The 10125-nt window shown below is 34.4% G+C and overlaps 1 protein-coding gene across 1 annotated transcript; it reads left to right on the top strand.

Moving 5' to 3' along the window:
- The first annotated feature begins 228 nt into the window (after positions 1-228).
- On the top strand, positions 229-8362 carry LOC125815583 (serine/threonine-protein kinase STY46-like). The gene is made up of 16 exons (XM_049495087.1): positions 229-698; positions 1129-1243; positions 1522-1595; positions 1728-1844; positions 2351-2405; positions 2879-2989; positions 3193-3243; positions 4239-4405; positions 4484-4591; positions 4785-4858; positions 5001-5176; positions 6632-6727; positions 7407-7487; positions 7582-7635; positions 7762-7896; positions 8272-8362. Exons 1-16 carry the CDS (start codon positions 499-501, stop codon positions 8350-8352), a joined length of 1695 nt encoding a protein of 564 aa, XP_049351044.1. The 5' UTR covers positions 229-498; the 3' UTR covers positions 8353-8362.
- The last annotated feature ends 1763 nt before the right edge of the window (positions 8363-10125 follow it).

Genomic DNA, 10125 nt, shown 5'->3' with positions numbered 1-10125 from the left:
TTTACTAACTTTCAGTTTTTATTTTATTTTATAATACATATATCTTATTTTTGTTTTGAAAGATAGTCTATCTAATAAATTAAAAGGGAAGTATTACCACTTGCTGTGGGTGGGTTTAATGATGAGTGAGTTAAGACACCTAAATAAACTTTATATTGCAAAAGGTGAGAATATTAAGGAAGATTATATAAAGGAAGGTATTTAAGACGCAAAAAAGGCGAAGATAAAGCAAATCCACGTCAAGTTGAGTGTACATGCGCCGCGGTTACATCCATCTTTTCGAAAAAACACGAAACCCCTCTCTCCGCCTCCGGGTCAGGTCAAAAAGGAACCACCTACACACACACATAGAGAGAAACGCCAATGGAATGAAAAAAACCACTCCAACAAACATGCATATACCCATTCATTCATAAACTAAAATTCTGGAATTTTCATCTCCATAACGAAGATTCACTTTACGTAAACTGCACCCGCCATTGTTAAGACTCAGGTGAAATGGCAATAAAGGATAACGAGAGTTGTGGCAGTAGAGTGGTGGATTCGGCGACTACCTGCAGTGGTCGTTTTCATAGGAAAAAATTGGAGGTTTACAATGAGGTTCTTCGGAGGCTTAAAGAAGAATCTGACAACAACGACGCTTTACAATCTGCCTTTGACGATGAACTTTGGGCTCATTTCAATCGCCTTCCTACTCGGTAATATTTTACCTTTTATTCTCTCTCTTCGCATTACTCCGTTCATCATTTACGGTTTACACTGTTTTTTTTTATAGACGATAATATTTTGACATATGATCTTCAATGTATATGTGTTTATTTGAACATAATTGAGTGCAGTTGTCCATTCCCATATGTTTTGTTGTGCTTTTAAGAGATTTGAGGAATTTTGTTCGTTAGTTTCAATCTTCTTATCATATTTATTCATCAAGTTTTACAAGTTGAAAAATATCACTTATTGTTTCGTTTAAGATTTCGTTGAACCAAATGAATTCGATAATCAGTTCAGTACTGTTCGCCTTCAGGCCTTCAGGCCTTCAGATGAACAATGTTGCGAAATACTAAATACTAGAGCCACAGCCAAAATTGATTGATCAATTAATTGATTTTCTTTTTTTTTGAACTTAAGGTACGCATTGGATGTGAATGTTGAAAGGGCAGAAGATGTACTCACACACAAGCGATTACTACATCTTGCACATGATCCAGCTAATAGACCTGCCTTTGAAGTCCGGTTGGTGCAGGTAAGCTGCCCGTGGAGATTGAGACTTCACAAGCTTGCAAATAACACCTTATATATTGCTGTTTTTGCTTTTGATATGGTGTACATTAAAATATGCCTTTTTTGGATTTAAGGAGGGTGTATTAGATGTTCTTTCTCTCTAAGTAGTTCACCAGGACAATGCATCTCCATGATATCTTGGGCCGGGCCTTTGTATTTTATTTTATGGTTGCTTGTTCAGTATCTAATTAATCCCAGTTTATGCTAGTTGTGGATTGAATCGAACTTGGCATCACGCAGGTTGCTCCCATTCCTGATGAAAACTCAGTAGATTCTGTTTATTCGAGCTCTGCAAAGAAGGAAGTTAGCAGAAGGTAATTATACTTTTTTGACTATCTAGTGATTAATTGAACCCCTTTTCCATTGTTTGAATCTCCTTCAGTATAATTTTGAATTCTTAGTTGTCATTAACTATGCTAAATAATTACCTCCCTTTTTATATGTAGCGTCCATCCTCCACCTGCCTTTGGTTCTTCTCCTAATCTCGAAGCCCTAGCTTGCGAAGTTATCAAATCTGAAGTTCAAGATGAGGATACTGCTCCTACTTGTGCAAATATTTCACGGTAAAATTTTGATATCTTTAGCACCCAAGGGTGTGGCCTAGTGGTCAATGAAGTGGTTGAGAACCATAAGGTCTCAAGTTCAAATCCAAGCGGAGACAAAAACAATAGGTGATTTTCTTTCCATCTGATACCTGTAGCTGGTGGGAGGTGGCAGGTATCTAGTGGAATTAGTTGAGGTGCGTGCAAGTTTGCCCAGACACAACGGTTATCGATGCTTTAATTATATTTTGAGATTTTACACTTTTTCTTGGTTTGTTTAACTACATTTATCCTTAGCACCCATTTTAGGGTAACCAGAGAGGACGCCTATAACACTACTTGAAAAAACTACCCAATTTACACCAAAATATATGTATCTCTTGTCATTACTGTGATGTCCAAGTATGATTATATCACAAAATTGACAATTTTGGCATTAAAACCATCAAGCACTTTCACTTCATTCCCTTTTCTTTCTACATGCTGCTTTGATGAGTATGAAGCATAAAATTTAATTAACTATGCAGGCCAATGCATGAAATAACATACTCAACGGTTGACAAGCCGAAACTTCTCAGCCAGGTAATTGATGCATTTAATTTATTCAATACATTATGTGCTTGATAGAAATATATTACATTTGTTGGTAGACGTTGGATACAGTAAACATTTGATTTGACATAAAAAAAGGTCTATTTATTATTGAAACCAATTGTTGACCAGTGAACATGTATCGTTTTTAATTCTTCATGTAGAGATATAATTCAGGGATCTTGATTTATGAAGGGCATGGCTTTGTGTGTTCCCTTGATTCATGAAACAGACAATTCTCATCTTAATACAGATTTCAAAATGTTACATGATCTGGAATGCACAAGTAAAGGAGATATAATCATATTTGATTGCGCACTAGAATTCATAAAAAATGGCTTTGGTATTGTTAGGTTGTGCGGTGAGAAAAGATTGGTGTTTCTAGAAAACGAGTAGTGTTTCTTATTAGTTTATATCTGATGAAGAAGAAATCTCAGACGATGATGAACCTTTGAATATGACAGTTAACTTCATTACTAGCTGAGCTTGGGCTGAACATCCAGGAAGCACATGTCTTTTCCACTGTGGATGGCTACTCCCTAGATGTCTTTGTTGTTGATGGTTGGCCCTATGAGGTATATCTCCAACATTATATCCTCATTTTGCTGACTAGGTCGCTTTGATCTGGATTCATCCCGGTTATTTTTTGTGACCTAATATCAGGAAGTGACAGATTATGTATGCATGGTTTAAAGTTCTGTTTCCATTATTATCTTCCATGGTTTTTAGGGCATGGTTGGGGCTGTCTGTTATTCCTTCTGATCTCATTTCTTATCAGGAAGTTGTGCAACTTCGAGCTGCATTGGAGAGGGAAATCTCGAGAAAGGAGGTACTTTCCTGTTATTTTGTTTTATACAATGACATTGATATTCTGAGATTTCTGTATACGTGTTTTTTCATTACACTAATTAAATCCAACTAATGTATGATGGATGATTCTTTGAAAATCGAAGTATCATTCTCCAATTATAATGACTTCTGGAACCTTAGACTTTCTTAAAGCTGTTTAGCGCCTGGGTCCTTCATTTTCAAATGTTCTTTCCTAGCGATCAAGTGTTGTATCATGCTGGATAGAATTTGTGTGGTCAAACGTGCTGTTACTCCTTCGGACTAAAGCATTCTGTTGTTTTTTACTAATGTTTTATGGTTAATTTTTTTCTTTGCTGAGACAATTGTTATCAGGTCCTAAGTAATGTATGCTTCTAAATTAGGCTTTCAATGTAGTTCCATCTAGAAAAGTTTGGTTACACAAGACAAATCAATTATAAAATAATGAGAAGATAGATCCACAATTGCATTTTGCTCCCCGTTAAATTGTGAAATGCTAGCTTACAAGCTCCCTGCTTTTAGTACTTCCATATATTTGGGTCCAATAAGAGAGAAAATACCAGATTTCTTGCTAGAGGCACCCTCATGATCTTATGGGACATCTACTTAAAAGACGTTGAGTAATAGATAAAGAGTGGCTTGTACATGATTGGAGTCCCCAGAATCAACAGTCAGGTTCAATTTTATGTTTGTGTCCAAACCTATCGGCTTCTGGATGCTGCCATGAAATCCTGGAACAGGGAAAGGAGCAATCATGAGTTTACTGTCTTATTTATAGATCTGTGTTGTAGATAATTTTTTAATTATCGTTCCTATCTCTTGGGAATATACTAGAAGCTGTACTAAGAACGGATCTCTTGCCATTTGCATAATGATGATACTTCCTCAGTTACTAGCATAAGTCGCTCCTTGTTTTCCTTCCTGAGCAATATATTTCTTTGTCAGTTGTCTGTAAGGTTTGTGTACTTACCATTTAACAAGGGTAGCTCCATGCAGAAATCATGGCCTACCCCATCACAATCACTAAAAAAGCAGGAGCAAGACTTGATCAAATCTGAATTTGACCATTTGACAATACCTTTTGATGGCATTGATGTCTGGGAAATTGATCATCAGCTTCTAAAATTTGAATACAAGATTGCGTCTGGTTCATATGGTGACTTGTAAGTTTGTTATGAGATAAACATTCCTCTGACCATTTTGGTTTCCTGGAGACTTAATTAATTAGGTAATTGTTTCAGATATAAAGGTACATACTGCAGTCAAGAAGTAGCTATCAAAATCCTAAAATCTGAGCGCTTGAACGCAGAATTGCAGACGGAGTTCGCCCAAGAAGTGTATATCATGAGGTCTGTCCGATTACCTCCCTATGAAGCTCATGGCTATTATCTTTGATGTATTTCTCTGTGCTTAAACTGTGTTCAGACAATGTGGTATATTGTCACTTTCCAATATCCTTTACTTTTCAGGACAAATAGAAGATTATGCACCATGTCAAATCGTTATCTTTCCTCTGATACTGTGTTTCATTTGTACTTGCAGAAAAGTCCGTCACAAGAACGTTGTGCAATTCATAGGGGCTTGTACTAGGCCTCCCAACTTGTGTATAGTAACAGGTATCAAATGTCGAATTAAGGCACTCAACTGGCAGAATTGTTTCAAAATTGCCAATTGTTACTGTTTCCAAGACCATTTCACCATATCTATTTCGGTCTGAGTTTCTTATTTAGATATTTATTTACATCTCTTTGGTTGTAGAGTACATGTCTGGGGGAAGCGTATATGACTATTTACACAAACAAAGGGGCAGTTTTAAACTACCTACTCTGCTTAAAGTAGCAATTGATGTATCCAAAGGGATGAACTACCTGCATCAAAATAATATTATACATAGGGACCTGAAGGCTGCCAATCTACTGATGGATGAAAATGAAGTAAGATGCTATTTTCAGTTAAGACTGAAAACCATATACTTTGTGTGCTGTATTATTGCTAAATGTTTTTAGTTGCTGTGGTATATGAATGATTGATCAATTTGTACTAGTCTATTTGATCATGTGTAACTAAGTTTGCTTACAAATATTGATATCCTATTTTGTTTTGTGCAAATGTATAACCGTGGGCTAGTACTCGAGGGCCAAAAACATGATAGAGGCTTATGTCACTAAGGATACAGAAAGCTGCTTATTTTAAATACCTCTGATTACATTTTGTTATTCACTCTTGTGCTAAGCAATAATGGCCCACTTGAACTTGGGACATTCAAGTTTTTATTATCAGCCTACAGTAAATCTGCTCTAGGCGAATCATTGTGGTCACAGTAGATATATGAATCAGTGATATACCTCTGTTTACTTCAAGTTTTTTTCATGAAAAATATATCGCTTTTCTAGAAAGTATTTGAGAACACAAGCAAGTTTTGAGGCTATTTTTGTTATTAAATGCTATGACGGAACAAAGTAATAAAACATTTGTGAGTCCAAAAAGCCTCCTTGAATTAAAAAAACTAGCGGTCTAAAAGGCTGAAATGCTGTAATTGAACATGTAGTTTCAGTTACCTCCATGACTGCAGTTGTAGAAGGACTCCACTTCTCCCTATAGACATAGTCTAATGTTGGAGACAGTGTGCAAAATGAACTAATGATGCAATTGCTTCCTTTGGCTTATCCAGACTTCCAATTGTTACATTGTAATTATTAATCAAGCTTCACCTTGAAATTCAGTTCATAACATTCGATTCAAAAGTGCCAAATTAAGGCGGTGATCTTTCATTTATCCTGTAACCTTTCACTTATATTTTTGTTTTCAACTAATTTTACCGTGAAATTCCTTTTAATTTGAGTTAAAACATTTGGTCAGTGTGCCTAGGCTTAATAAAATATGTGTTTTGGGCATGCATGGTTTTATTATAGATATAATTTGTTGGCTTGAAATTAGTGCTTCATCTTTCGAAAACAGACTCTCTACCTCCATGAGGTAGAGGTAAGGTTTGTGTACACTCTACCCTCCCCAGACCCCACTTGTGGGATTTCATTGGGTATATTGTTGTTGTTGTAATTAGTGCTTCATCCACCTTGCAATCTTCTGAATTCAGTTGGTGGAATATTTTTAGTCTAAAATTAGATGACAGTTGTTTGTAAACAATAATTTGCTAGAAGTTCTTGGAAAATATGTGGATCATGTTATATTTTCAACTGAAAGAATCACTCCGTGATGATTGTCTAAGTGTTAAATTACCCAATATACCTTTTTTATCAGCTTTATATTTCAAAAGTGGGTGGCCAAAAATAATTATATTCAGGCTGTATCTTTTGTTAGTTTAGTCAAGGTCAATATAACCCAAATTAGTCAGTTGCTTATCATATTTTACCTAATGTTTTTTTTTTCAGGTCGTTAAAGTGGCTGATTTTGGTGTTGCCAGAGTAAAGGCACAAACCGGTGTCATGACAGCAGAGACCGGTACTTATAGATGGATGGCCCCTGAGGTAAGCCTATAGTTACAAACTAACCTTAAATGCTTAAATTGGGAAGAAAACACAGTTTATTATGGAGCATAAGTTTTGTTATATTTTCATCATTGGAATTAGAGGAGGTTGAAACTATGCAGTACCTATCAGTTTTTTTTTGTTTAATCGGAGTGGTGTGGTTACAAGCACTGGATATCAACTCTCTGCGCAGTTGATTGATGAATTCAAACTCTAATGTTGACTATAATCTCTGCGCAGTTGATTGATGAATTCAAACTCTAATGTTGGCTGTATAAGTGTGAGGTATTGGTTGTTACTAGCCAAGAAGTTCAGCATTTGTTAGGTATAGCTTCCTAGGTGTGAGTAGTGGTTGATGAAACTTAACGAGGTTGTGGTTAGTGGGTACATGCAGTGATGATCAAGGATTAAGGCTGCTCGAGGAAAGCCCATGGTGTTAAGGACTCCATTTTATTTGGTATAACATTTGTGTCATTGTAAGTCACTGAAGTTGCTTAAATAGTACTCCTTAAACTAGATGGAGCATGGGAAGGGTTATAGAAACTCGGCCGAAAAAACCCAATTAGTTATTTGTGGCACTTGTGAGATCTTTTTAATTCGGGAGTTTCTCCAAAATAGGAAAACTAGTTGGATGGTTAGACTAGCTGCATTGGCTTATTTCAGATCTTTCTTCTTGAAGGTAATAGAACACAAGCCCTATGATCACAAAGCAGACGTATTCAGTTTTGGGGTTGTGCTATGGGAGTTGCTGACAGGAAAGGTACTAATATGTGATTGGAAAATTTTGAATTAGCCTTTGTTTGTTGTGTGTATTCTTGGTTTATACTTATGTTTACTTGCTTTGGTTTACCCAGATTCCATATGAGTACTTAACCCCATTGCAAGCTGCTATTGGAGTGGTCCAGAAGGTAATGTTTCTTTTATTTGTCGTCATATGACTATACTAGTTGATTGCACATTGCTTTCTCATCACATGCATGAGGAAACACATATTCACAAATGGTATGGTATTAATTAGTTTCTACTGCTTCCAGGGTTTGCGACCAACTATACCCAAGCACACTCCTCTCAAACTTGCTGAGCTGCTTGAGACATGTTGGCAGCAAGACCCAACATCCAGACCTGACTTTTCTGCAATAGTCGATATTTTGCAGCAAATAGCAAAAGAGGTATGTGTTTTCTGCTCTGGCATTGACCAGTTAACAATTATTTGTTGTCGTTAATGATAAATGTACAGTACATATCTTGATTTGGATTTATTGGGAGGTGAAAGATTATTTTCTGTCAATCACCAACTCATGCTTGATATTTGATAATATAAATTGTAGTCCATTAAAGAGTTAAAGTCTCTTTGAACTCCTTCAGAGTTGGCAGTCCCCTGCTTCAATAACAATCCTCATTTGCGCACATGCTTCTTCATTTTATCATACTGCTGTTCTTTTTTTTCAACTTTCATAATTTTTCCAAAGTCCCTCCACACTAAGACATTTTTAATAATTTAGCTGTCGATATGTTATCTCGATAACACTTGACATGTCAATCAGGTTGGACATGAAAAGGCAGATCGTTGCAAGGAGAAGGCGTCTGGAGGATTCTTTTCAGCGCTTAGACGTGGGCATCACTGAGTAGATACAACACATACATAATATTGATAATATTTTTAGTTACACCTAATTTAAACATGTTTTTGCCTTATTTATTCTTAGTGTACAGATTATTATTTGTAAACCTTCCTATCCCTACTCTTTCACAAATTACAAAAATCCCATCTTTTTAATAAGTATCGGATACATCATTACGCCGTGTGATACATTATATTTGATGTATGATTATCAGTTTATTGCGTGAGGTAAGAGATTAGAAACTGAAAATTTAATTACATCCCCCCAAATACGCTACCGTTATTAAGTCCCTCAAAATATGGATAAATTTATTTGTTTCAAACATTCAGTTTCAGTCTATATGAAACACTAAAATAATTAGAAAATACAAATTTTGAATTGTTTATCTCTGTTCGTCCAAAAAAAACTTCTGAAACGTGGTGCATAATTTTTCAGTCACAAAATTTCATTAATGTAATTATTATCATACTTATCAGATACAAAAATGTCATTATTATCACACATATCAGATACATAATTTCAGAAGTCCTAACTGAACTAAACATAAAATTAAAAGCGAAAATAAACATTTTTAAACCTCAAAACTCTTCCAAAATCAAAACTATATTATTATAAGGGCAATAAATACTCCAAAACACTAAGGGCCCGTTTGGCCATGCGATATGATATCATGATATGGTATCATGATATGGAATCATGAGATGAAATTGAAGGTTTGTTTGGACATGCGATATGAAATTTTTGTGTTGTATATTTTCTCATAAACATAAAAATCCCATAAGTTGTAAAACTATTAAAATAACCCCAATTGTTTATTCAATCTTATCAAATAAACAAAAATTATAAAATCGCATAATAAATGATTACAAAGTTATTTGTTCTTCAGTTAAATAATTGTTTCATCTAACTTTAATTTAATTAAAAAAAATTGAACATAAATTGTACTTGATATGTTCATATCTCTCAACTACTCTTACAAATAACCTATAAAGTAGAAAAAAAAACATACATTAGTGAGTAAATATTAACTTAGAAGTTAAATGCACTAAGATAAAAATTAACAAACATCACTAACTTCTAACTATTTACAAGAAAAATCAATAGTTAAATATTATTGAATAACGAAATTTTAAAAAGTTACCACAAGTTTGAGTCAAAAACACTTCTAATAAAATTTAATCAAAAAAATTATAACTAGTCCACTTGACTAAATATTAATAACTAATTGATCAAATTTTCCTAAGTCCTCAATCAATTGGACTTGATATCCTTCAATCATGTGAACGAACATTTTGCAAATACTAAGATTAAGAAAGTGCGGCACCGCCAATGAAAATTGTCTTTTATCAATATTATGCTTAGTCATAAGATTAAGACGTTTTTTTTTATTATGAAAAATAAAAAAAGTATTACTCCCTTTGTTCTCATTTATATTCACCAAATAAATTTCTACTTTATCATTTATATTCACCAAATTTAAAGTGATAATAAATTTTATATTGGTGAGAATAATAAATTTTTAAAAGTAATGATGTCATTATAAATTTTATTTACATATGAAACAAATGGTTAGTAGATATAAATGTGGGTTGTTTTAACAAAATATAAACTCATGGATCAATTATTGTATTAAAATATCTCAAATCATGATATGAAATCACATGGTGATTCCATATCATGGTTTTTGGAGAATATGATATCACCTCTCATGATATGAAATCGTGAGATGAAATCAGCGTAAAATCGCATGTCCAAACGTTGATTTCATCTCACGAC

The sequence above is a fragment of the Solanum verrucosum genome, unplaced genomic scaffold (assembly GCF_900185275.1).
Source record: "Solanum verrucosum unplaced genomic scaffold, falcon-dt-bn FXZP01000261.1, whole genome shotgun sequence".
NCBI classification, from domain to species: Eukaryota; Viridiplantae; Streptophyta; class Magnoliopsida; order Solanales; family Solanaceae; genus Solanum; species Solanum verrucosum.
This window is presented reverse-complemented; position numbering and strand designations above follow the sequence as displayed.

Coding starts and splice junctions, on each gene's coding strand:
- LOC125815583 (XM_049495087.1), top strand. CDS start 499: ATGGCAATAAAGGATAACGAGAGTTGTGGCAGTAGAGTGGTGGATTCG. Junction 2,990..3,192: donor TTGATGGTTGGCCCTATGAG/GTATATCTCCAA, acceptor ATTTCTTATCAG/GAAGTTGTGCAACTTCGAGC. Junction 4,859..5,000: donor CAACTTGTGTATAGTAACAG/GTATCAAATGTC, acceptor CTTTGGTTGTAG/AGTACATGTCTGGGGGAAGC.